Source organism: Hypanus sabinus (assembly GCF_030144855.1).
Source record: "Hypanus sabinus isolate sHypSab1 chromosome X2 unlocalized genomic scaffold, sHypSab1.hap1 SUPER_X2_unloc_3, whole genome shotgun sequence".
Lineage (NCBI taxonomy): Eukaryota > Metazoa > Chordata > Chondrichthyes > Myliobatiformes > Dasyatidae > Hypanus > Hypanus sabinus.
The window spans coordinates 916,472-943,576 of NW_026779001.1; the positions used below are offsets into that span (position 1 = coordinate 916,472).

General features: G+C 47.9%; 1 protein-coding gene across 3 annotated transcripts; it reads right to left on the reverse strand.

Moving 5' to 3' along the window:
• Positions 1–6,671: 6,671 nt before the first annotated feature.
• On the reverse strand, positions 6,672–25,649 carry LOC132385862 (gastrula zinc finger protein XlCGF57.1-like). 3 transcript variants are annotated; one of them, XR_009509320.1, is made up of 4 exons: positions 25,613–25,649; positions 20,635–23,975; positions 10,111–10,174; positions 6,672–8,007 (listed from the first exon to the last, which is right to left on the reverse strand). XR_009509320.1 is itself a non-coding variant. In XM_059958091.1 (2 exons), exon 2 carries the CDS (start codon positions 23,295–23,297, stop codon positions 21,396–21,398), a length of 1,902 nt encoding a protein of 633 aa, XP_059814074.1. In that variant the 5' UTR covers positions 23,298–23,975; positions 25,613–25,649; the 3' UTR covers positions 18,386–21,395. The 3 variants fall into 3 exon arrangements, 1 of the variants encoding a protein (XP_059814074.1); XR_009509321.1 differs by lacking the exon at positions 10,111–10,174; XM_059958091.1 differs by lacking the exons at positions 6,672–8,007; positions 10,111–10,174 and having other exon boundaries at positions 18,386–23,975.
• Between the last annotated feature and the right edge of the window lie 1,456 nt (positions 25,650–27,105).

Here is a 27,105-nt window from a genome sequence, read left to right on the forward strand (position 1 = left end):
GTCACTAAGGAAAGAGTCGGACCAGAAGGTAGATGTCGGGTAAAGTATTGAAAGGCAAAATCGAAATAATAGGTATGTTGGCTGGATAGTTAGAATTGTGTATATTTTAATGCTGGGACTGTCATCTATAAGGTTGATGAACTTAAGAGCATGGCTCATTATATAGAATATAGAACATAGAAATCTATAGCACATTACAGGCCCTTCGGCCCAAATACTGTACCGACCATGTAACCTACTCCAGAAACTGCCTAGAATTTCCCTAGAAGCTCCATGTACCTCTCCAAGAGGTTCTGAAAAGACCCTCTGGTATCTGCCTCCACCACAACCACCGGCAGTGGATTCCACACACCCACCACTCTGTGTGTGGAAAAACCTACCCCTGACATTTCCAAGCACCTTAAAACTATGCCACCTTGTGCTAGGCATTTCAGTCCTGCGAAAAGGCCCCTGGCTTTCCACATGATCAATGCCCCTCACCATTTACCCTAGCTTTACCCCTCGTACTTTTCTAGACCACTATCATGGAATTTGACTGGTAATTGACAGCACATTACAGGTCGATGGTGCATTCCTCGCACCCACCACTCTGTGTGAAAAACTCACCCCCGACATCCCCTCTATACCGACTTCTTTAAAATGATGCCCCCTTGCGTTAGCCAGTTCAGCCCTGGGGAAAAAGCCTCTGACTATCCACACGATCGATGCCTCTCATCATCTTGTACCCCTCTATTAGGTCTCCTCTCATCCTCTGTCGCTCCGAGGAGAAAAGGCCAAGTTCACTCAACCAATTCTCATAAGGCACACTCTTTAATCCAGGCAACATCCTTGTAAATTCCTCTGCGCTCTTTCTACAGTATCCACATCCTTCCTGTAGTGAGATCACCAGAAATGAAACCAAATGGGGCCTGACCAAGGTCTTATAGAGCTGTAACATCACCTCACGGCTCTTGAACTCGATCCCACGGTTGATGAAGGCCATCACACCAGACGCCTTCCTAACAACACTGTCAACGTGCGCAGCAGCTTTGAGTGTCCTATGGACTCGGACCCCAAGATCCCTCTGATCCTCCACACTGCCGAGTCTTCCCATTAATATTGTAGTCTGTCATCAAATTTGACCTACTGAAATGAACCACTTCGCACGTATCTGGGTTGAACTCCATCTGCCACTTCTCAGCCCAGCTCTGCATCACATCGATGTTTTGCATGACCTCTGACAGCCCTCCGCGCTGCCCACGACTCCCCCAACCTTAGTGTCATCAGCAAACTTACTAAACCCACCCTTCTACTTCTTCATCCAGATCATTTATAAGAATCAGAAAGAGGATGGGTCCCCAAGGCACACCACCGGTCACCAACCTCCATGCAAAAACATGACCCATCTATAACCACTCTTTGCCTTCTGTGGGCACGCCAATTCCGGATCCACAAAGCAAGGTCTCCTTGGATCCCATGCCTCCTTACTTTCTGAAGGAGCCTGGCATGGGGAACCTTATCAAATGCCTTGCTGAAATCCATATACAGTACATCCATTGGTCTACCTTTATCAGTGTGTTTTGTTACATCTTCAAAGAATTCAAACAGGCTCGTAAGGCATGACCTGCCCTTGACAAAGCCACGCTGACTATCCCTAATCAAAATAGTTCTCTCCAAATGCTCATAAATCCTGCCTCTCAGGATCTTCTCCAACATCTTGCCCACCACTGAAGTCAGACTCACTGGTCTGTAATTTCCTGAGTTATCTCCACTCCCTTTCTTCAACAAGGGAACAACATATTCAGCCCTCTGATCCTCTAGTACTTCTACCGTCCTCATTGATGATGCAAAGATCATCGCCGGAGGCTCAGCAATCTCCCCCTCACTTCCTACAGTAGCGTGGGGGTATATCTCATTCGGTTCCGGTGACTTAACGCTTTTCAAAAGCTTCAGCACACCCTCTTTCTTAATACCTATATGCTCAAGCGTTTTAGTCCGCTGTAAGTCGTCCCCACAATTGCCAAGGTCTTTTTCTCAACTGAGTAAATGAAACTATGATATTGTGGCCATTACTGAAAATTGGTGGAGAGAGGGGCAGGAACGGGCGATTAATATACCAGGCTTTCGATGTTTTAGGAAATATAGAGGAGGAGGTAAAAATGGCGGTGGGGGTGGGGGGTTGTCACAGAACTAATTAGGGACAATATCACAGTCGCACTCAGGTGAAACACAATGGAGAGGTCAGTTTTAGAGTCCATTTGGGCAGAACTCAGGAATAGGAAAGGGTGCAATCACACTAGACACACTCCCCCATAGCCACCGGGATATTGAAAAACAGACATGCAATCAGATTGAGAAATGTGTAAAAATAATAGGGTTGCTGACCTGGGAGATTTCAACTTACCCAATATAAACTGGGACCTTCATAGTGCAAATGGGTTTAGGTAGAGCAGAATTTGCTAAGTGAATCCAGGAAGGTTTCGTAAAACAGTATATGGACAGTCCAGCGACAGGAGGATCCATGCTGGACCTGGTGTTGGGTAATGAATCTGGACAGGCGACTGACCTTTCAGTGAGTTAAGGAGTGACCACAACTCCTTAACGTTCAGGACAACTCTAGGTGAGGTTAGGTACAGTCCTTGCAGGGGAGTTTTAAACTGGAGCAGGGCAACATAGAAACATAGAAAACCTACAGCACAATACAGGCCCTTCAGCCCACAAAGCTGTGCCGAATATGTCCTTACCTTAGAAATTACCTAGGGTTACCCACAGCCCTCTATGTTTCTAAACTCCATGTACCTGTCCAGGAGTCTCTTTAAAGACCCTATCGTACCCAACATACAGGGGTATTAGTTAGGAACTAAGAACAGTTAATTGCAAACACCTTTTCCTGGCATGTCCACGTCAGATTGTATTGACAAAGTATTTTAAATTAACACAATAGTACTATATAATACAAAATAAATACCTATTTTCTATATACGGAACAGATATAATTTACTCACGGTACTGAAACGGTCTTGTGCTGAAGAACCCGCCCCAGGGAAACGAATGTTCACACAACTTCCACCTAAAAAAGGTGTCAAACTTTCTTCAATGCCGTGTGTAGTAGTTATCTGCACCTCCTCCTGCGAGGCCATTGAACTGCGCGAGGATTTCCCGACGTCAGTATCTGTCCTTCCAAATTGATTCTGTGGATGTTCCTCTCAGATGTTTGTTGTGCGTTTCCATTCTCCTTCTTCGGTCAAGCGCTCACTCAATAATTTAACAAGATACCCTCTATTGGCCAATTCAATAAGCCCAACCTAATCAACTATTTTTTTTTAAATTGAAACTGCAAGAATGAAAAACTCGTATTTTTCATTTTCCATTAAATGGTCATTCCAGGGAACATGTGTTGCATTTCCATAAATTCTGCAAGAAAATAAAATACCAGACAGCATAACAAAACAAAGCGATGTATCAAACCAGGGCACCACACAAGGAGACAATACCCCATTAGGGGCAAGATCCTTAACCGTGCTGCTGAGCGGAGAGATCTTGGGATCCCAGTCCATATCTCCTTGAAAGTGGCTCCCCAGGTTGATGAAGTTGTTAAGAAGGTTTAGGGAGTGCTTGTTTTTATAAGTCGACTCATTGATTTCAAATGTCAAGAGGTTCTGTTGCAACTTTATAAAACTCTGGTTAGGCAGCATCTGGAATACTGTGTACAGTTCTGGTCACCCCACTTTAGGAGGGATGCTGAGGCTTTGGAGAGGGTGCAGAAGAGGTACTTTTGAAGAGGGATGCTGACTTTGAAGAGGGATGTTGACTGGTTCAGAAGGGATGTGCTATCACGGGACGCTGGACAAATTTGGGTGGTTTTCTCTGGAGCGGCGGAGGCTGAGCGGAGATCTGATAGAGGTTTACAAGTTTATGAGAGCCACAGATAGAGTGGACAGGGGGTATCTGTTTTCCAGGGTTGAAACGTCTAATACCAGAGGGCATCCATTGAAGGTGAGAGAGTGCAGGTTCATCGGGGATGTGAGGGGTAAGTTTTTTGACTCAAAGTCCTGGATGCCTGCAATGCGCTGCCAGGTATGGCCGTCAATCCCAGGGGATCATGAGTTTGGGCCTCTGGTGGACCGAGTTAAGCAGCGTCTGCAGTGATTGTGGAGTCCAACGTGGGAGTGACAGACTTTGCCACACTGTGTACAGCAGAACGCCGAGGCAGCTGTCCTTGTAGCGTAGTTGGGGTCTTCCTGTTGACCTCCTTCCAGACTCCAGCTCCCCAAAGGTCCTTTGGTATGCGCCCATCTGCCATGCACAAGACATGGCCTAGTTAGCGCACACGCCTCTGTTTGAGGAAGGTGAACATGCAGTGGTGCCTGCTTTCGTGTTGTCAGTGACCTTGCCTTCCCAGGCGATACCAAGTAGGCGTCTGAGGCAGCACATCTGGAAAGCGTTGAGTCGCTTCTCTTGTTTCGTGCACGGGGTTCAAGTTTCGCCGGTGCAGAGCAAAGTGCTCAACACACGGGCCGCGTACACCTGGACTTTGGTGTTCATGGTGAGTCTGTTGTTGGCCCAGACTCTCTTAGCCAACCTTGAGAAGTTCGTGGCTGCTTTTCCAATACCCTTGTCGATCTTGCTTTCGAGTGACTGGTTATCCGAGGTCGTGCAGCCCAGGCATGCAAATTCGTGGATGACTTCCAGCTCACTGCCAACGATGTTAATGGATGGCTTTTCGTTGATGTCTTGCCCCATCACCCATGTCTTCTTCAGGCTGAACTCTCTGCAGGCGTCCGCAAAGTGGGTCGTGAGATCCTGCAGTGAGTGAGTTGCGACAACTGCATCATCGGCAAACAGGAAGTCTCGGAGGAGCCTTATAACTATATAACAATTACAGCACAGAAACAGGCCATCTCAGCCCTTCTAGTCAGTGCCAAACGCTCACTCCCACCTCGTCCCACTGGCCTGCATTCAGCCCATAACCCTCCATTCCTTTCCTGTCCATATACCTATCCAATTTTACTTTAAATGACAATATCGAACCTGCCTCTGCCACTTCTACTGAAAGCTCATTCCACACAGCTACTACTCTCTGAGTAAAGAAGTTCCCCCTCGTGTTACCCCTAAACTTTTGCCCCCTAACTCTCAACTCAGGTCCTCTTGTTTGAATATCCCCTACTCTCAATGGAAAAAGCCTATTCACATCAACTCTATCTCCCTCATAATTTTAAATACCTCTATCAAGTCCCCCCCTCAACCTTCTACGCTCCAAAGAATAAAGACCTAACTTGTTCAACCTTTCTGTGTAACTTAGGTGCTGAAACCCAGGTAACATTCTAGTGAATCTCCTCTGTACTCTCTCTATTTTGTTGACATCTTTCCTATAATTCGGTGACCAGAACTGTACACAATACTCCAAATTTGACCTCACCAATACCCTGTACAATTTTAACATTACATCCCAATTCCTATACTCAATGCTCTGATTTATAAAGGCCAGCATACCAAAAGCTTTCTTCACCACCCTATCCACATGAGATTCCACCTTCAGGGAACTATACACCATTATTCTAGATCACTCTGCTCTACTGCATTCCTCAATGCCCTACCATTTACCCTGTATGTCCTATTTTGATTAGTCCTACCGAAATGTAGCACCTCACACTGATCAGCATTAAACTCCATTTGCCATCTTTCAGCCCACTCTTCTAACTGGCCTAAATCTACACACCACCACCTATCTTAGTATCACCTGCATACTTACTAATCTAATTTACCACCCCATCATCCAGATCATTAATGTATATGACAAACAACATTGGTCCCAGTACAGATCCCTGAGGCCCACCAGTAGCCACCGGCCTCCATCCTGACAAACAGTTATCCACCACTACTCTCTGGCATCTCCCATCCAGCCACTGTTGAATTCATTTTACTAAGTTCCCAACTATGATCTTCTTTCAGCCACAACTTAGTGATGCTGGCAATGTCATATCAGCCAATTTCTAACTCCACTGTAAGATCATTTACCTTATTTTGTATACTATGTGAATACAAATATTGCACTTTTAGTCCCATTTTCACCAACCTTTCAACTTTGTCTCCATGTTGCCTAAAATTAAATTCTTACACCTTCATAAACTTTTTCATCTTATTCTTTATTCTGCAGTTTGGCTTACTCTCCAGAATAAAGAATAAGTTTAGAAAAGTATAAGAATCTAATTTCAGGCTGCTTCCCCAATACTGATGCCAATGTCCTAATAATTCAAACCTACTTCTCCCTCACAAATCTCTGAGCCACACCTTTAGCTGTCTGGTTTTATTAACCCTATACTGATTTGCATGCGGTTGAGCAACTGCTCCAGTCTGAAAGACAATCTTCCAACATCATCCTGAATCAACCCAACCAGCTAGTTTCCCCCTGGATCCCAAGTGATCCAACTTTTCATCCCAGTTTACCATTCAGTACCCTATCAGAGACTTCGCTGAAATCCTTATGTTGTATTCCATGTCACTTCTTTGTTCATTTTCCTATCCGCCCAATTCCTTCTATAAACTCCCTTCTTCGTCAACACTACCTCTTCACCCATCCTCGTATCATTCACAGACTTGGCACAAAGCCATCAATTCTGTCATACAAATCATTACCGTGTAATGCACCCCGGTACAAGTCCACGACGTGAAATATCAGACCGTGCACAATGTACGATTAAATGATGACTCTTTATAACTCTTCTTGGTGGTGTGGTTGGTAGAAACAAATTAAACAAAGGCGCCACTCAGTAAATTTATCAGTTTTGTGCACAAAGTTAATTCATTGGAGCTCACGCCTTCCCCATCCATCCACAAACGACCTCCGAACCGTTCGAATTCCGGTATCCGCTGTCCGGGAACCTGCCAGCCATTCCCAAACTCGCCCTTCCTCTTCACTCGCCTCGCCGACAAGGCTGCGAACCCTCTCTCGGTCCCCACCATACGGGATAGCATAACAGGTCATTCTTTGGGTAGTTCCCTGTTATTTGTAATTACAACTGTTACGTACCCCGTAACCGGGTTGTCAAACCAGCAGAAATGGAATGTATGTTGGAGTCTGTAATTACTAGTAACTAATAAAGTTTATGAGCAACTAAGTAATACAGTACAAAAATAAAATGCAAATATGTAGATATTACGGGTTAGAATTATACGTACAGAAGTGTGGTAAAAGGAATCAAAAACCAAGCACTTCCAAAGTCTAGGGGTAAATGAATAGTCTTAGGAGCTGATGAAAGTTCAGCTTAGGTCGAAGTAGTTGTTGGTGTAACGTTGGAGGGAGGGAGGGAGGGAGGGAGGGAGAGGGAGAGAGAGAGAGAGAGGGAGAGGGAGAGAGAAAGAGAGAGAGTGAGAGAGTGAGTGAGAGAGAGAGAGTGAGAAAGTGAGAGTGAGAGAGAGTGAGTGAGAGAGAGTGAGAGAGAGAGAGAGTGAGAGAGAGAGAGAGAGAGAGAAAGAGTGAGAGAGAGAAAGAGAGTGAGAGAGAGAAAGAGAGTGAGAGAGAGAAAGAGAGTGAGAGAGTGAGAGAGAGAGAGTGAGTGTGTGTGTGAGAGAGAGAGAGAGAGAGAGAGAGAGAGAGAGAAAGAGAGATTTGAGCAGCTGCAGCAGGCAAACCTTCCACTGTCTTCTCGTTCCGTTGTACCAATGCTTGTCATTCGGTTATCACCCCTCCATTCTCAGCTAGACCGTTCTTCCGTGGCGGACTCGTCACTCTGGCGTGTGGACGCACATACGTACACACCGGCCCTGCCGTCACACTGTGAGCTTTGTAACCGATCTCCCGATTCGGTCCTCCAAGCCCCCCCCCCCCCCACCCACCTTCCTGTGAGTGCACAACACTCTTGCAGTGTCTCTCGGTGTCTCCGCAGACCCGTCTTTTATCTCCCCCGACGGGGTATCAGCCATCCATCAAATGATTGTGTCCATCAAACTGGCCACTCCCTGCTGTCTCAGCAGGCACCCAGCACCACTTCGCTGTGTCAGCAGGGATTCACACAAGCAGGCAAAGTCCTTGGAGCAAAAGTAAACAATCAGTGAAGACGCCAAGATACTGAGTTATGTCTCTCTCTCTCTCTCTCTCTCTCTCATGTGTTGCATGACTCTCCCTCCCCCTCTGTTCTTCATCTCCCTCTCGTTAGCAGCACCAGTTCACGGGGTGGGGGGGGGGGGGGTCAGTGTCCAAAAGCCAGCCTCATTCTACTGACATTTTAAAGTGACTGTCCACAGAAAACATGAACCCTAGGGGTACATAACACAAGCCAAACATCGCAGCCGCAGAGAACCGTTACCTCATCAGTCAATATTACAGAGAAGCCATTTTGTTAGCCTTAACGGTTAACGTTACTGAGAACCCTGCATTAACTTACAGGTTGAAGCAGTAGAAGGCAAATGTATGCGTGCATTGAATGTGAGGGGACTTGAAAATGAAAGCAAGGATGCAAAGTATAAAGCACTGGTGACATCTCACGTGGAATATCCTGAGCAGTTTTGGGCCCCTCATCTAAGAAATGATGTGCTTATCCACTGGGGAGGCTTCAGAGGAGGTCCCTGAAAATGATTCCAGGGTCAGGCTTGTCATGTGGGCAGCATTTGACGTCTTCTTGGCCTCCACTCACTGAAATTCAGAAGAAAAGTCTCGATACAGTCGATGTGGAAAGGATGTTTCCTACGGTGGGAGAGTCTCAGACCAGAGGGTACCACCTCGAAATAGAAGGGTGTCATTTCAAAATGGAGATGAAGAGGAATGTCCTCAGGCAGGGAGTGGGGAGTCTGTCTAATTCACTGCCACAGGCAGCTGCGGAGGCCGAGTCACTGGGTGTATTTAAGACAGAGGTGAGTGGATTCTTATCAGTCAGGGCATGAGGGGACATGGGGAAGTGGGTGAAGGCAAGTCAGTGGACATTGTCTACATGGACTTTGACAAGGTCCCGCATGGCAGTCTGGTCAAGACTGTTGAGACGCTCCGCATTCAGGAGGAAGTAGTAAATAGAAGACGCTTTGCCTTTGAGGGAGAAGCCAGAGAGTGATTGTGGATGGCTGCCTCTCTGACTGGAACCCTTTCACCAGTAGTGTGCCGCAGGGACTGGTGCTGGGTCCTTTCTTGTTGTTTGTTTTTCCCTTCTATATTAAGATCTGGATGACAATGCGGTTAACCGAGTCAGCGTATTTGCAGACAAGAGAAGATCTGGAGACGCTGGAGATACAAGCAACACGCACAAAATGCTGGAGGAACTCAGCAGGCCAGGCGGCAGCGTCTATGGGGAGAAACTTAGACCGAGACCCGTTAAAACGTCTACGGGAAAAAAAAAGCGTCTATGGGAAAAACGTAGACCGGTTTCGGACCGAGACCCTTTGGTAGGGATGGTCCACCGAAGGAGATGAGGAGTAGATCTTAAGCGTGGGGGGTGGGGGAGAGCAGCGAGAGACACAAGGTGATGGGTGAAACCTGGGGAGGGAAGGATAAAGTGAAGAGCCGGGAAGTCGATCGGTGGAAGAGATACAGAGCCGGAGAAGGAGGAGTCCGATAAGAGAGAAAGAAAAGGGCGAGGAGCACGAGGGGGAGGCTATGGGCAGGCAAGGAGATAAGGCGAGAGAGTGAAAAGGCCATTAGGGAATGGTGAAGGGGGTGTCATTACCAGAAGTTCGAGAAATCGGATTGGAGGACACCCAGACGGAATATAAGGCCTTGTTCCTCCAACCTGAGGGTGGCATCATCGCGACAGTAGAGGAGGACGTGGATGGACATATCGGAACGGGAACACGAAGTCGAACTGGTTCGCCACTGGGAGATCCCGCTTGTTCTCACGGACGGATATCTGTGGATGTCACCAAGGTTGGGGGCTGCAGCGGGCGGTGGGGAAGACTATCGTGGCTTGCAGAGGGACCTGGATCAGCTGGAAAAAATTTGGCTGGAAGTGGCAATGGAACTTAATGCAGACAGGTGCGAGGTCTCGCCTTTTCGGTTGGAACAGCCAGGGTAGGTCTTACACAGTGAGCAGCACAGTGAATACGGGTCTATCGCTCATTGAAAGTGGCGTCACGGGTAGATAGGGTCATAAAGAAAGCTTTGGCCATTCAGACATCAACGTATTGAATGCAGCTGGCGGGACGTACTGTTGAAGTTGTTGACATTGGTGAAGCCTAATTTGGTGCATTGCGTGCAGTTGTGGTCACCGACCTGCAGAAAAATATGTAAACAAGGTTAAACGATTACAGAAAAAAAATTACAAGGAAGTTGCTGGCTTGGCAGGAAATTGGTGGTGGTATCATCAATGGCTATCTCTTTACCCAGAAAGCCCCACGATCGGGAATCGACCCTATCCGCCATCGTCCCAGCGTTGCGCATACATCACAGGATTGACGCCAGCACGTTCCCTCATTGGCAGAAAGCTCCCCGGGGTCGGGTTACGGATTGTGGGTCTGAGAGAGAGAGGGAAAGGGACTGTGACTGTCCCGGGGTGCGGAGTGATGCAGCACAGTCAGTTTCCTTCAGTCGCGGTTCGGACGCTGGGGCCGCTGACACATGCACACACAAGCACTATAAACATACTGACAGAGACGGATCCTAACACACTCACCCAGACACAAAGACACTCACTCACACACACAGACAAAATACATGGACAGCCGACCTACACAAACAGATACAAAACACATACAACAGACAAGATCACCCACACACATACGGAGACACAAACAGGCACACCCATTCAGATCCGGACACACACTCACAGGGTTATACTCACAGACACACCTGTGCACACACAACCAGTCACAAACATACACGCAGATGCGCTTACAAACATGTCCACCCACACACATACATAGGAACACACGAATACATAGACCTAGACACAGAGGCACACACATTCACAAACAGACACATGAAAACACTCACGCACACACCAGCAGACATGGACAGACAAAACTGACACACGTATTGATACATACACACACAGACACACGGAGCTACACGGGGACGTACAAACCCCAAATACACATATACACACAAAACACACACACAGTCACACATATAATTGACACACACTAACAGTGTGTCTCCCTCCCTCTCTCTCTCACACACACACACAGACATACAAATCCTAACTACACATATAAACACAAAACACACACACACTCACACATATAATTGACACACACTAACAGTGTGTCTCCCTCCCTCTCTCTCTCACACACACCCACAGACATACAAATCCCAACTACACATATAAACACAAAACACACACACACTCACACATATAATTGACACACACTAACAGTGTGTTCCCCCCCCCCCGCTCTCTCACACACACGGAGATGTACAAATTCCAAATACACATATAAACACAAAACACACACTAAGTGTGTCTCCCCCCCCCCTCTCTCTCGCTTTCTCTCACACACACACACACACACACACACGGAGACGTACAAATTCCAAATACACATATAAACACAAAACACACACTAAGTGTGTCTCCCCCCCCCTCTCTCTCTCGCTTTCTCTCACACACACACACACACACACACACACGGAGACGTACAAATTCCAAATACACATATAAACACAAAACACACACTAAGTGTGTCTCCCCCCCTCTCTCTCTCTCGCTCTCTCTCTCTCACACACACACACACACACACACACACACGGAGACGTACAAATTCCAAATACACATATAAACACAAAACACACACTAAGTGTGTCTCCCCCCCCTCTCTCTCTCTCGCTCTCTCTCTCACACACACACACACACACACACACGGAGACGTACAAATTCCAAATACACATATAAACACAAAACACACACTAAGTGTGTCTCCCCCCCTCTCTCTCTCTCGCTCTCTCTCTCTCACACACACACACACACACACACACACGGAGACGTACAAATTCCAAATACACATATAAACACAAAACACACACTAAGTGTGTCTCCCCCCCCTCTCTCTCTCTCGCTCTCTCTCTCACACACACACACACACACACACACGGAGACGTACAAATTCCAAATACACATATAAACACAAAACACACACTAAGTGTGTCTCCCCCCCCCTCTCTCTCTCGCTCTCTCTCTCTCACACACACACGGAGACGTACAAATTCCAAATACACATATAAACACAAAACACACACTAAGTGTGTCTCCCCCCCTCTCTCTCTCTCGCTCTCTCTCTCTCTCACACACACACACACACACACACACACACACACGGAGACGTACAAATTCCAAATACACATATAAACACAAAACACACACACACGGCATTCTTATCCACCTCTCCAAATCTCCGCCATATTCTTTGAGACATCCGGGGTGACGATTAATACATTCACACCCCCCCCCCCTCCAAATGAGACTGCTGAGTCTGATGGCTACATTAGGGTAAGGGCAGGGCCCTGGACGAGCAACCAATTGTCTCTGGAAGGTCTCGAAGATCTGAGAGTGCTTCTTCATTATCACAGACAGACAATTTTCTCGAAGACTCTCTCGGTACAGTTCCCACCCCCACACCCCCAAAACAAATGAGTTCAAATGCTCATACACTGGAGGAGAAAGCTAACAGCAGGTGATTCCATACAATTTCAAGTGCTACAGTGACATAATTAATTTCAATGTTGTGTCTGACAGATGGTTCCGTTAAGGTACTTAATTCCTATATTTATCGGAAGTCTGGGAGACCGACAGACTATTTGATAAACACAGCTACACCGAGCTCCAGCTCCTGAGAGAACATACTGAGGACCTGGAGCTTCAGCTGATGACCTTTGAGCACACGGGAGAATGAGGAGGTGGTAGACGGGGGCTACAGGGATGTAGTCACCTTTAGATTGCAGCAGGCGACAGCTAAGTGGGTGACTTGTCAGGTGTACGCAAAGCCAGCGCAGAGAACACCTGTGGCCGTTCCCCCTCAATAATAAGAGTACAACTTTTGATAGTACTGAGGGGACAGCCTACTGGGAGGAGCCTTAGTGGCTGGATCGGAGGACTGCAGTGTTAATCAGAGATTCCTACAGCAGAGAAACAGAAACTAGGTTCTGTGAGTGAGATGGAGACACCTGGTTGGTACATTGCCTCCCTGTGACAGGATCCGTGATGTCTCGGATCGGGCTCCATGACATTCTCAAGGGGTGAGGGTGAGCAGACTGAAGTCTTGGTACATATTGGCACCAGTGACAGAGGTAGTCAAGGCCAAGAGATCCTTTAGAGATATTTTAGACAGCTGGGCACAAAGTTGAAAAACAGGACCTCTCGGGTACTATTCTCTGAGTTGCTGCCTTGTCCGCGTGTGCCATTGAGGGTAGGAATAGGATGACTTGAATGCTCGGCTGAGGAACTGGAGCGGTGGGGGGGGGGGGGGGTTAAGATTTATGGATCATTGGGATCTCTTCTGGGGAAGGTAGGACCTGTACAAAGGGATGGGTTACACCTGAACCGGAAGGGGTCCAATATCTCTGCCAGCAAGTAGTCTGGAGCTGTTCCGGTGGCTTTAGACTAATTTGGCGGGGGTGGGAACTGGAGTGAAAGTGTTGAGAATGAGGTAGTTGGTTTACATACAGCGGCAATCTGCAGTGAGACTCCTAGCAAGGAGAAGCTGATGATGAGGCAAAAGAGCAGCCCATTCTCCAGCCCACTCGGGGACTGGCTTGTCTGGGGTTTGCTGTTGTGCAGTTAACCAGAATTGGTTTGAGAGCTTAAGGTACAAGAAACCTTAGGGACAGCTGATCATAATATGATTGGATTCAGCCTGAAAGTCGAAGAGAAGTAAAAGTCTGATGTATCACTATTACAATGGAGTAAAGGGAATTACAGGGGCAAGAGAGAGAGTTGGCCAGGATTGATTGGAAAATAACACTGGCAGGGCTGACGGCAGAGCAGCAACGGCTGGAATTTCTGGAAGCAACTTGGAAGGTGCAAGATATATAGAGTCATAGAAAAGTGCAGCAGGGAAACAGGCCCTTCAGCCCATCTAGTCTGTGCTGATACCATTTAAACTGCTCAATCCCATCAACATGCACCATCCCAAAGAGGAACAACATTCTAAATGCAAGATGACACAACTGTGGCTAACGGGAGAGGTCAACATCAAGATAAAAGCCAAGGAGGGGGCGTGCAATAGAGCAGAAACAAGACTCATGGGAATTTATAGGATCGGGAAGCTTTCAAAATGAACAGAATGCAACTACAGTGTCATGATGGAATATGAAAGCGAGTTAGCCAAAAGGATACCAGAAGTTTCTTTAGATACATAAAAGAGAGGTGACAGTGAATATCAGACCGCTGGAGAAATAGTAATGGGGGGGGGGGGGACAAGGAAATAAGGAAGCATGAGAAGTTACCAAAACTAGAGAGAAGGTTCTTTGAAAGTTGAAAGGTCTGAACACACCAGAGTTCTGAATGTGGTGACTGAGTAATGATCTTTCAAGAATTCACTACATTCTGGAAGGCTGGAAGATGGCAAATGTCACTCCACTCTTCAGGAAAGCAGAGGGACGGATCAAAGGAAACTCTCGGCCAGCTGGTCTGAGCTAAGCGGTTGGGAAGATGTTGGAGTCGATTATTAAGGACGAGGTCTCGGGGTACCTGGAGGCACATGATAACATAGACTGCAGTTAGCATGGCCTCCTAAAGAGAAAATCTTGCCTGACATACCAGTTGGAATTCTTTGAAGAGATAACAAGCAGGTCAGACAAAGGAGGATTGGCTGATTCTCCTTTCAACATAGGTTGACGCCGTGTACTTGGATTTTCAGAAGGCGTCTCACAAGGTGCCGCACATGAGGCTGCTTAACAAGCCCATGGTATTACAATAAAGGTTCTAGTGTAAATAAAGCAGTGGCCGATTGGCAGGAGGCAAAGAGTGGGAATGAAGGGGGCCTTTTTCCGAACGGCTGCCGGTAACTAGTGGTTTTCCCACAGGAGTTTGTGTTCAGACCGAGTCTGCTTACGCCGCATCCGGATGCCGGGAACTGGTTGCTTTGTTGGAAAGTTTGCAGACGATATGAAGATAGGTGGAGGACGAAGACAGTTCTGAGGAAGCAGAGAGGCTGCAGAAGGACTTGGCCAGATTAGGAGAATGGAGAGAAGAATGGCAAGTGAAATACAGCGATGGGAAGTGTACGGCTATGCACTGTGGCAGAACAAATGAAAGGGTCAACTATTTTCTAACTGGAGAGAAAATACGAACAAAATAACTGCGATCCAAAGGGGACTTGGGAGTTCTTGAGCGGGATTCCATAAAGGTTAATTTGCGGGTGGGGCCTGTGGTAAGGAAGGCAAGTGCGGTGTTAGCATTCATTACAACAGGACGAGAATGTCAAAACAAGGATGTAATGACGTGACTTAGCAAGATGTATGCAGCTTTGAGACATACAGGCAGTATCTTAGAAAGGATGTGCTGAAACTGGAAATGGTTCAAAGGACGTTGATACCGAAAATAACTCCAGTATTAGATGGCTTGTCATACGAAGAGCAGTGGATGTCTCTGGGCTTTAATTTACTGGAATTTAGAAGAATGACGGGCGACTTAATTGAAACCTATCGAATATTGATAACCCTTGATGTTATTCCTACCACGGGAGTGTTTCAGACCAGAGAATACAGCCTCAAAATTGCGGGCATCCTTCTAGAATGGAGATGGGGAGGGACTTGTTTATGGAACGGAGATGAGGAGGGACTTGTTTATGGAACGGAGATGAGGAGGGACTTGTTTATGGAACGGAGATGAGGAGGGACTTGTTTATGGAACGGAGATGAGGAGGGACTTGTTTATGGAACGGAGATGGGGAGGGACTTGTTTATGGAACGGAGATGCGGAGGGACTTGTTTATGTAACGGAGATGGGGAGGGACTTGTTTATGTAACGGAGATGGGGAGGGACTTGTTTATGGAACGGAGATGAGGAGGGACTTGTTTATGTAACGGAGATGCGGAGGGACTTGTTTATGGAACGGAGATGAGGAGGGACTTGTTTATGTAATGGAGATGAGGAGGGACTTGTTTATGTAACAGAGATGGGGAGGGACTTGTTTATGTAACGGAGATGGGGAAGGACTTGTTTATGGAACGGAGATGGGGAGGGACTTGTTTATGGAACGGAGATGAGGAGGGACTTGTTTATGTAACGGAGATGCGGAGGGACTTGTTTATGGAACGGAGATGGGGAGGGACTTGTTTATGGAACGGAGATGAGGAGGGACTTGTTTATGTAACGGAGATGCGGAGGGACTTGTTTATGGAACGGAGATGAGGAGGGACTTGTTTATGTAACGGAGATGAGGAGGGACTTGTTTATGGAACGGAGATGAGGAGGGACTTGTTTATGGAACGGAGATGAGGAGGGACTTGTTTATGTAACGGAGATGGGGAGGGACTTGTTTATGGAACGGAGATGGGGAGGGACTTGTTTATGGAATGGAGATGCGGAGGGACTTGTTTATGTAACGGAGATGGGGAGGGACTTGTTTATGGAACGGAGATGGGGAGGGACTTGTTTACGGAACGGAGATGGGGAGGGACTTGTTTATGGAACGGAGATGAGGAGGGACTTGTTTATGGAACGGAGATGGGGAGGGACTTGTTTATGGAACGGAGATGAGGAGGGACTTGTTTATGGGACGGTGATGAGGAGGGACTTGTTTATGGAACGGAGATGGGGAGGGACTTGTTTATGGAATGGAGATGAGGAGGGACTTGTTTATGGAACGGAGATGGGGAGGGACTTGTTTATGTAACGGAGATGGGGAGGGACTTGTTTATGGAACGGAGATGGGGAGGGACTTGTTTATGGAATGGAGATGGGGAGGGACTTGTTTATGGAATGGAGATGCGGAGGGACTTGTTTATGTAACGGAGATGGGGAGGGACTTGTTTATGTAACGGAGATGGGGAGGGACTTGTTTACGGAACGGAGATGGGGAGGGACTTGTTTACGGAATGGAGATGGGGAGGGACTTGTTTATGGAACGGAGATGAGGAGGGACTTGTTTATGGAACGGAGATGGGGAGGGACTTGTTTATGGAACGGAGATGAGGAGGGACTTGTTTATGGAACGGTGATGAGGAGGGACTTGTTTATGTAACGGAGATGGGGAGGGACTTGTTTATGGAACGGAGATGAGGAGGGACTTGTTTATGGAACGGTGATGAGGAGGGACTTGTTTATGTAACGGAGATGGGGAGGGACTTGTTTATGGAACGGAGATGAGGAGGGACTTGTTTATGGAACGGAGATGGGGAGGGACTTGTTTATGGAACGGAGATGAGGAGGGACTTGTTTATGGAACGGAGATGAGGAGGGACTTGTTTATGTAACGGAGATGAGGAGGGACTTGTTTATGGAACAGAGATGGGGAGGGACTTGTTTATGGAACGGAGATGGGGAGGGACTTGTTTATGGAACGGAGATGAGGAGGGACTTGTTTATGGAACGGAGATGAGGAGGGACTTGTTTATGTAACGGAGATGAGGAGGGACTTGTTTATGGAACGGAGATGGGGAGGGACTTGTTTATGGAACGGAGATGGGGAGGGACTTGTTTATGGAACGGAGATGAGGAGGGATTTCTTCAGCCAGGGAGTGGTGAACCTCTGGGATTTGTTTCCACAGGCAACTGTGGAGGCCGTCTTTACGTATATTTAGCTTGATTGGGGAAAGGAGACTGGGGCTGAGAGGGAAAAATGGATCGGCCGTGATGAAATGGTGCAGCAGATTCGATGGGCCCAATGGTCTAAATTTTATTGTCTTACAAGGGGCCCAATGTTGCTCGCAATACTTCAGGTAAGGACTTAATAGCGTTCAACATTACATCCCTGCTTTTATATTCTAGTCCACTTGAAATGAGTGCTGACATAGCTTTCGCCTTCCTCACCAGTGACTCAAACTGCAGTGAACCTTTCGGAAAATCCTGCGCAAGGACCCAGGTCCCTCCCTGCCTCTGTTTTACTGTACTCTCTCTCTCTCTCTCTCTCTCTGCATTTAGAAAACAGTCAAACCCTTCCCACGTTTACGGACAACATGTTTCAAAGTTCAAGTTCAAACTAAATTTATTATCAAATACTACCATACGCTGTCTAACGATTCATTTTCCTGTCGGCACGGAGACAAAGCTCAGCTCCCCCACCCCCCCAATTGAAATGGGGTCAATTCCAGACACAGGGGTCTTGGACATCATGATGGAGCCCTACCTCCATCTTCTCCCCAACTTCCCACCGACTTGCCCAACCCCGACCCCTCAATCCTCTTCTTGCTTCCTCCCTCCTTCTTCCCCTCCCTCGCAGCTTCCTCACCTTCTTTTCCTCTGTTGCCCTCCATTCCCCCCTCCCCCCACCACAAGCCGTATGCGATTGTATCTGCCCATCACTGGTGCCCGCTCTCCCTCAATGCACACACACTCCTGCACACCACAACCCTCGCAGGCTCCAATGATCCAAACGTCTTACGCTCTCCCTCCCACATCGACTCCGTAGCCGCCCGGTAAGCCACATGATCTTGCCATTTCTGGCGCGTGGCACGCGTGGCAATCCTTTTAACTTCGTGCCTCACTCCCAGAACTCCCTTTGCAGAACCTCATGACGACTAAGGATGCTGAGGAGTCAGTCCGAGATGTCTCAGACCCTGGCACTGGGAAGATCATTCTCACCCACAGAACAGTTCCTCCAACTAATGAATCACCCATCGCCGCAGTCTGCCTCTCCTCCCCCTTTCCCTTCTAAGCCACACTCGGTGCCAGAGACCCAGATGCTGTGACTTTCCTCTGTTGCGAGCTCATCCTCCCAGCAGCATCCAGACTGATATATCAGTTGTTGAGGGGGATGGCCACAGGGCTGTTCGGCACTGGTTTCTTAACCCCTTTCCCCTACCTGTCTGCCCCCCAGTTTCCTGTGTCCTGCGCCCTGGGTGCCGACTAATATTTTTGGAGTACAAAAATATTATGGAGTATAAAACTTGTATCATTTGCTGTGTAACTAGTCAGTTTGCTATGCATGTACTCAATTTAGTAGAATGAAATCTTAGGAATGTAGAAGACAATGGTGTGTTAATGAGAGGTAGCTAAAGAAATGTAGATTAGAACATTGGTCAGTTCTGAGTTTATTATTTGCTATGCATGTACCCAATTTGGTAGGAGACTGAAGTCTTAAAAATGTAGAAGACAATGGTATGTTAATGAGAGGTAGCTAAGAGATGTAGATTAGAACATGATTAAGCCAATTGATAGGAACAATAGGGACATGATGTACGTGTAATATGCAACTATAGATCGATTACATATGCTAATACAACTGGACATATACTATAAAAAATGCTGTGTCCAGAGATCGGTGGGCAATCAGCGACTAGCTCAATGACTGTCTCAGCTTTGATTTGCAAATTAAAGTTTAACCCTTCTTGAAGAATCTTCTGCGTCTCCTGGTCATTTGTGAGGCACGAAAAACCACGGCACTCTCTGTATGTCCTCTCCGTCACCCCCTTAGCCTCCCGAATGATCCGGAGCTCATCGGGTTCCAGCTCCAACACCTTACCGCGCGTAACACTCAGCTACATCAGCTCGAACGCATCCATAAGACAAAGGAGAAGTCGGCTATTCGGCCCATCGAGTCTGCCCCGTCATTTCATCATGTGCGGATCCAATCGCCCCTTTAGTCCCATTCCCCCGCCTTCTCACCATCACCTTCGATGCCCTGCCTTAAACACACCCAATGACCCGGCCTCCACAGCCGCTCGTGGCAACAAATTCCACAGATTCACCACCCTCTGGCTAAAAAAATTTCTTTGCATCTCCGTTCTGAATGGGCGCCCTGCAATCCTCTAGCCATGCTCCCTCGTACCAGACTCCCCCACCACGGGAAACAACTTTGCCACATCCACTCTGTCCATGCCTTTTAACATTCGAAATGTTTCTATGAAGTTCCCCCCTCATCCTTCTAATCTATGGCATCTCGGGGAGACCTCGTCCCCCATCCATCCATCGGTCGCTGTGCAATGCCACCCGATACGGCCTCAAACATCATTCACCAGCCAGCACACAATGTACATTTTACAAATTACACTTTATAAATCTTACTTGGACTATGAGATTAATAAAGATACAATACAAAAAGGAATGAATGGAAACAAGAAAAGGCGCCCGACTTATCACAGTTCAGTTTCTTCGTGCACACACAGTTAGAGCTCGGGACCTTCCTTCTTCCCCTGCGATCTGCTCCGACCCCACAACTCACAGCTTGGGACCACCTGGAACTGATCGACCAGGCCACTCCCAGCACGTCTGTCTTCCTCTCGATCTCCCCTCCGACTCCCCAATAGCCTGCGCGACACCAGCTTACAGCCCCACAAGAAAGAATAACATAAAACCCCAAATGGTTAACAGTAATTATAACCCAAAGGAGCTGCGAGTCAGCTGCTCTCTCACCAGTTACCATAACAAAGAAGCATTTGTACTTTTAACATAACAAAGAAACCTTTTTGATTAACATAAAGAAGGAACCCCTTACACGCGATTGTTAGAAGCTGCAGCTGGATGCACTTCTCAAAGAGATCTCTCCCTGCCTTCCCACATCCACAAGAAGAACATTTCATTATCCTGCCTGGCATCTCTACTGTTCTAAATGTAAAGAAAGGAGAAGACAGCTTACTTTTGCCTTCTCTGATTGAAGCCGCTCGTCCCTGAAGCCCCAAAATCCCCACTCTGACTCTGTCCGCTCTGACGGGGGGGGGGGGGGGGGGGCGGGGGCGGGGGCCGCTCCACTCGCCCTGTCTCACTTCCCTTCGCTCCTGCTAATCAATCCCGAATGGTGATTGGCGGCTGCTGAAAACTCCCAGCAAAATGGCCCAGCGTCGTTGCCCTTAACACTCGATCGGAAAACTTGAGCTTCGCATCTCTCCAGTAGGCCTCTGGTCAAAGCTCCGTAGAGCACCACGAGATCGGGTGACTGAGTGAATATCTTCCCACGTTCAGAGCAGGAGAACGGCCTTCTCCAGTGTGATCATGGTGCGTCACGAGATCGGGTGACTGAGTGCATCTCTTCCCAAGTTCAGAGCAGGAGAACGGCCTTCTCCAGTGTGATCATGGTGCGTCACGAGATCGGGTGACTGAGTGCATCTCTTCCCAAGTTCAGAGCAGGAGAACGGCCTTCTCCAGTGTGATCATGGTGCGTCACGAGATCGGGTGACTGAGTTCATCTCTTCCCAAGTTCAGAGCAGGAGAACGGCCTTCTCCAGTGTGATCATGGTGCGTCACAAGATCGGGTGACTGAGTGCATCTCTTCCCACACTGAGAGCAGGAGAACGGCCTTCTCCAGTGTGATCATAGTGCGTCACGAGATCGGGTGACTGAGTTCATCTCTTCCCAAGTTCAGAGCAGGAGAACGGCCTTCTCCAGTGTGATCATGGTGCGTCACGAGATCGGGTGACTGAGTGCATCTCTTCCCACACTGAGAGCAAGGGCACAGCCTTCTCCAGTGTGCACCCGCCGGTGTCTTTGTAACGTGGCTGATCGAGTGAATCCCTTCCCACAGTCTGAGCAGATGAAGGGTTTCTCCCCGGTGTGCACTCGCTGATGTTTCAGTAATTCAGATGAATGAGTGAATCCTTTCCCACATTCAGAGCAGGTGAATGGCCTCTCCCTGGTGTGAACCCACCGGTGTCTTTGTAATGAGGATGAGTGAGTGAATTCCTTCCCACAGTCTGAGCAGGAGAACGGCCTCTCCCCAGAGTGAAGTCGTCGATGTACCGTCAGTTGAGATGACTGAGTGAATCGCTTCCCACAGTCTGAGCAGGTGAATGGCCTCTCCCCAGAGTGAACCCGCTGATGTGTGTATAGATGAGCTAACCGAATGAATCCCTTCCCACAGTCTGAGCAGGTGAACGGCCTCTCTCCAGTGTGAACCCGCTGATGTGCCTTCAGTTGAGATAACCAGATGAATCCCTTTCCGCAGTCTGAGCAGATGAACGGTTTCTCCCCAGAGTGGACTCGCCGATGTACCTTCAGTTGAGATATCCGAGGGAATCCCTTCCCGCAGTCTGAGCAGGTGAACGGTTTCTCTTCATTGTGAATTCGCTGATGGTCCTTCAGCTGAACAGCCTGAATGAACCCCTTCCCACATTCAGAGCAGGTGAACAGTTTCTCCCCAGTGTGAACTAACTGGTGTCTCTGTAGCTTGGATGACCGAGAGAATCCTTTCCCACAGTCTGAGCAGGTGAACAGCCTCTCCCCAGTGTGAATTCGCTGATGTGCCTTCAGTTGAGATGACCGAGTGAATCCCTTCCCACATTCAGAACAGGTGAACAGTTTCTCCCCGGTGTGAACTAGCTTGTGTTTCAGTAACCTGGATGACCGAGTGAATCCCTTCCCACATTCAGAACAGGTGAACGGCCTCTCCCCTGTGTGAACTCGCTGATGTGAGTGTAGTTGCGATGACCGAGTGAATCGCTTCCCACATTCCGAGCAGGTGAACGGCCTCTCCCCAGTGTGAACTCGCTGATGTGCCTTCAGTTGAGATGACCAGATGAATCCCTTCCCGCAGTCTGAGCAGATGAATGGTTTCTCCCCGTTGTGAATTCTCAGATGCACCTTCAGTTGAGATGATCGAGTGAATCCCTTCCCGCAGTCTGAGCAGGTGAAGGGTTTCTCTTCATTGTGAATTCGCTGATGGTCCTTCAGCAGAACAGCCTGAATGAACCCCTTCCCACATTCAGAGCAGGTGAATGGCCTCTCCCCAGTGTGAGTTTGGTAATGTTTCACAAGGGTGGACGACTGTGCGAATCCTTTCCCACATTCAGAACAGTTGAACGGTTTTTCCCCGGTGTGAACTAAGTGGTGTTTCAGTAATGAGGATGAGTCAGTGAATCCCTTCCCACATTCACGGCAGGTGAACGGCCTCTCCCCAGTGTGAACTCGCTGATGGGCGTATAGATGATATGACCGAGTGAATCCCTTCCCACAGTCCGAGCAGGTGAACGGCCTCTCCCCAGTGTGAACTCGCTGATGTGCGTTCAGTTCAGCAGACCAAATGAATCCCTTCCCACAGTCAGAGCAGATGAATGGCCTCTCTCCAGTGTGAACTAACTGGTGTCTCAGTAGGTGAGATGACCGAGTGAATCCTTTCCCACAGTCTGAGCAAATGAACGGTTTCTCACCAGAGTGAACTCGCTGATGTACTTTCAAGTAAGATGACGAAGTGAATTCCTTCCCACAGTCTGAGCAGGTAGACGGCATCTTCTCAGTGTGAACTCGCTGACGTTCGTTCAGCTGAAATGACCGAGTGAACCCCTTCCTACAATCAGGGCAGGTGAGCATCCGCTCTCCAGTGTGAACCCGCTGATATTCCTACAGTTGAAATAACCAAATAAATCTCTTCCCACAGTCTGAGCAGGTCAATGTCCTCTCACTGGTGAATTTTCGGAGATGTCTTTAGCATCGATGACAGAATTAATTGCTTCCCACCGTCAGAACAAGTGTAATATCTCACTATGGTGTGAACTTGCTGTTGTATCTTCAGGCTGGATAACTGAGTAGTTCCCCTCCCTCACACAGAGCAGGTGAACGGCCTCTCCCCACTGTGAACTCACTGGCGTGTCCGCGGTTAGGCTGTGAGTGAATCCCTTCCCTCACTGAGAGAAGGAGAATGATATCTCACTGCGATCAATCATCTAGCAATTCAGACAGTCAGATGTTTGAATCCCTTGTACAATCAATGCAGTTGAAGAACTGATCTCCAGTGAACAAATGCTGGTGTGTTCTCAGCACCCCGGTTCCTGTGGATTTCAGTGAGTTACAACAGAAAACTTCATTTCAGACACAAAGCACATTTCCAGCTGGGTTGAGATAATTCTTCATCTTCAAGGATCGACAACAGATGTGTTGGTGTTGCAAAGAAAATATTTGGTCACTCCTTAAATATCCGGACAGAGACAGTAAGACTGACATGTTGTTGGGCTTGAGATTCCCGTGCACAAGTGTTCTGCCATTTCAAATCTGTAAAAATGTTTGGAAAAGAGGTCAGTGGGTGAAGGACAATATTTCAGGTGCAATTTTAGTCTTATCATGAGCTCTGATAATGTTACGAAGTTCGTCTCAAGCTGAAGGGCCTGTAAATGTACTGTAGATTTCTATGTTTCTATATTTATGTATAAAATCCTCATCTTCTAACTGGGCTTTAGTTAGACCCCACTTGGAGTACTGTGTTCAGTTCTGGTCCCCTCAATACAGGAAGAACGTGGATACTATAGACAGAGGGCAGAGGAGATTTACAGATATAAGGCCTTAGTTAGACCTCACTTTTGCTGCTGTGTTCAGTTCTGGTCCCCTACATACAGGAAGGACGTGGATACTATAGACAGAGGGCAGAGGAGATTTACAAGGATGATGCATGGATTGGAGAGCATGCCATATGAGAATAGGTTGAGTGAACTTTGGAGCCAAGGAAGATGAGAGGTGATCTGACAGTTGTGTATGAGGTGGTGAGAGGCATTGATCGTATGTATAGCCAAAGTCTTGTTTCCCAGGGCTGAAATGGCTAACATGAGGGGGCATAGTTTTAAGGTGCTTGGAGGTAGGTGCAAAGGGGAGATGTCAGGGGTATGTTTGTCACACGAGTCATGGGTGCATGGAATGCACTGCCAGTGAAGGTGGTTGAGGCAGACACAATAGGGTGTTTTAAGAGACTGTTAGATAGGTACATGGAGCTTAGTAGGATAGAGGGCTATGTGGAAGGGAACAACATTGTTGGCCTATGTTTATATATGAACCTCATCTTCTAACAAGGCACAGATCAGGCATCCTGACTAACCATCAAATTACCTGACTGTATTCCTCTCTATATCAGAATGGGCTGTTTCAGCCTTCAATCAACTTGTGACTTGGCTCAATTTGTCTCTGTTGGTGTTATTTCAAGTTCAGGTCATGTTCAACAACACTACAAAGAGACCTTGTTACTACATGTCTGATCCTGGAGATTTTCTAATTACGCCCCCCCCCCCACCCTGCTGACTGACAGTGATGAACCCATCTATCTCAATGCCAATGAATACAAATGGGTGGGCAGTAGTTATTCTCATTGGAGTGTGGCACTTTCGTGATGTGAAAGCCACAAGTCACTTGTAATCGAGGACAATCGAGGTTATTTCCCCAGAGACTAAAACTGAAGGAAAGATTGTTTTTTGCCATACAGCGCTAATTGACATTTTCACTGACTTGGAAGGTAGACTCTTCATGCGAAATTAACTGGGAATTATACTTTTGTTCCGAGTTCCTAAACCTCGAACTATACCGCTGGAGTTCGGCAGTCTTCGCCCATTTCCTCCGACTGTACAGGGAAATTGCTGTTTGTATCACCCATGGCTGCCTCTTTACCCAGAAGCCCCTACGCACGAGAAGCCTATCTATCCGCCATCCAGGATTCCAGCGATGCGCATGCGCCGCACAAATGGCGTCGGCGCCAGCGCCGCTGAGCCGAAATCTCCCTGGGCCTGCCTGCCGATCGTGGGGCTGAGAGAGGGGGGATAGGGCTGTCCCGGGGTGCAGGAGCACTGCGGTCGGCACACACAATAGCTGTCCTTCAGTCGCTGTCCAGACGCCGGCGATTAATGTCCCACCCAGATCCCCGTTCCTACCTGCGGCCGATCCTCCCGAGCCTCCCGTCTACTGAGCGCATGCGCGTTAATGGGGGACGATTAGGCCCCCCTCCCCCCAAGACCAATGCGCGTGCGCATTTGATCCAACAGGACAGAATATCTCCGAAACGACGCGCACAAAATGCCGGAGAAGCTCGGGAGGGCAGGCAGCAAGTATGGAGAGGAGTGAGCAGTCGAGGTTTCAGACCAAGATCCTTCCTCAATACTGGAAAGGAAGGGAGGGAGTTAGAACGTGGCGGGAGTGGAGGTGATAGGTGAAACCGGGAGAGGTAAAGAGCTGGGAAGTTGATTAATGAACGAGATAAAGGGCTGGAGAATAATAATGATGATGATGATAATAATAATATTTTACTGATAATGAGTGAGAAATTCTTTCGATACAGTAGCAACATTTTAAAACACACTTAGCACTGGGCAGACTTACCTAAAAATAAAATACAGAGGAATAATAATGTATTAAATGATAAAGCGAAGACTATTGTGTGTTCCCCTGTCGCACGGGGATGAACTGCTGTATGTGCTTATTGTATTTGTTAGGAAAGATTTTCTGTAACGATCCTTCTCCCCCCAACGTAAATCGGCAAAGAAGACCGCACTCGCTTCAACTGACTGGTAAAAGATCTGCGACACACTGCTGCACACATAGAAGGATTTCGGCTTCCTTCGAAAATGAGTCTGCTGATCACCTTCGTGTAAACAGCCTTGGTGTTGGTTTTCCAGTCAAGTCTCTGGCCGAGTTGAACACCGAAGTATTTATTCCCCTCCACCACCGCAGCTTCTGCCAGAATGTATACAGGACGTGTTTCACAGTCCTCTTCCTTTTAAAATCAATCACCCTTTCCCCGGTTTTGGCCACATTCAGGAGCAGGTGACTCCTCCCTCACTATTCCACAAACCTGCCCACCAGTCCTCTGTACCCCGACACCTGCCCATCTCTGATGCACCCAACTACCGCAGAGTCATCATAGAACTTCTGCAAGTGGCCAGACTCAGGGTTGTACTGAAAGTCTGAGGTGAACAGAAACGGGGGACAGCACAGTCCCTTGTGGGGCTCCAGTACCACTCACCTCCAGCTCAGGGAGAGAACCACTCAGCAGCATGCCGGGTAGTCGGTAATTCAGGAGATACTGGAATGTTCGACGCCCATCTTTGCTGATTCTCCCTCAGAAGAAGTGGCTGAATTGTATTGAAGGCACCGGAGAAATCAGAAAATGCCAGGTATGAGTGAGCGCGCTTCAACAGCCACTCCCGCAAGAAGCTGCTTGGCAAACTGTAGAGGGTCCAAGGCAAGTGAGCACCAGCCTCTCCAGCACCTTCATGAACATAGAACATAGAACAGTACAGCACATTACAGGCCCTTCGGCCCACAATGTTGTGCAGACCCTCAAACCCTGCCTCACATATAACCCACCACCTTAAATTCCTCCATATACCTGTCTAGTAGTGTCTTAACTTCACTAGTGTGTCCGCCT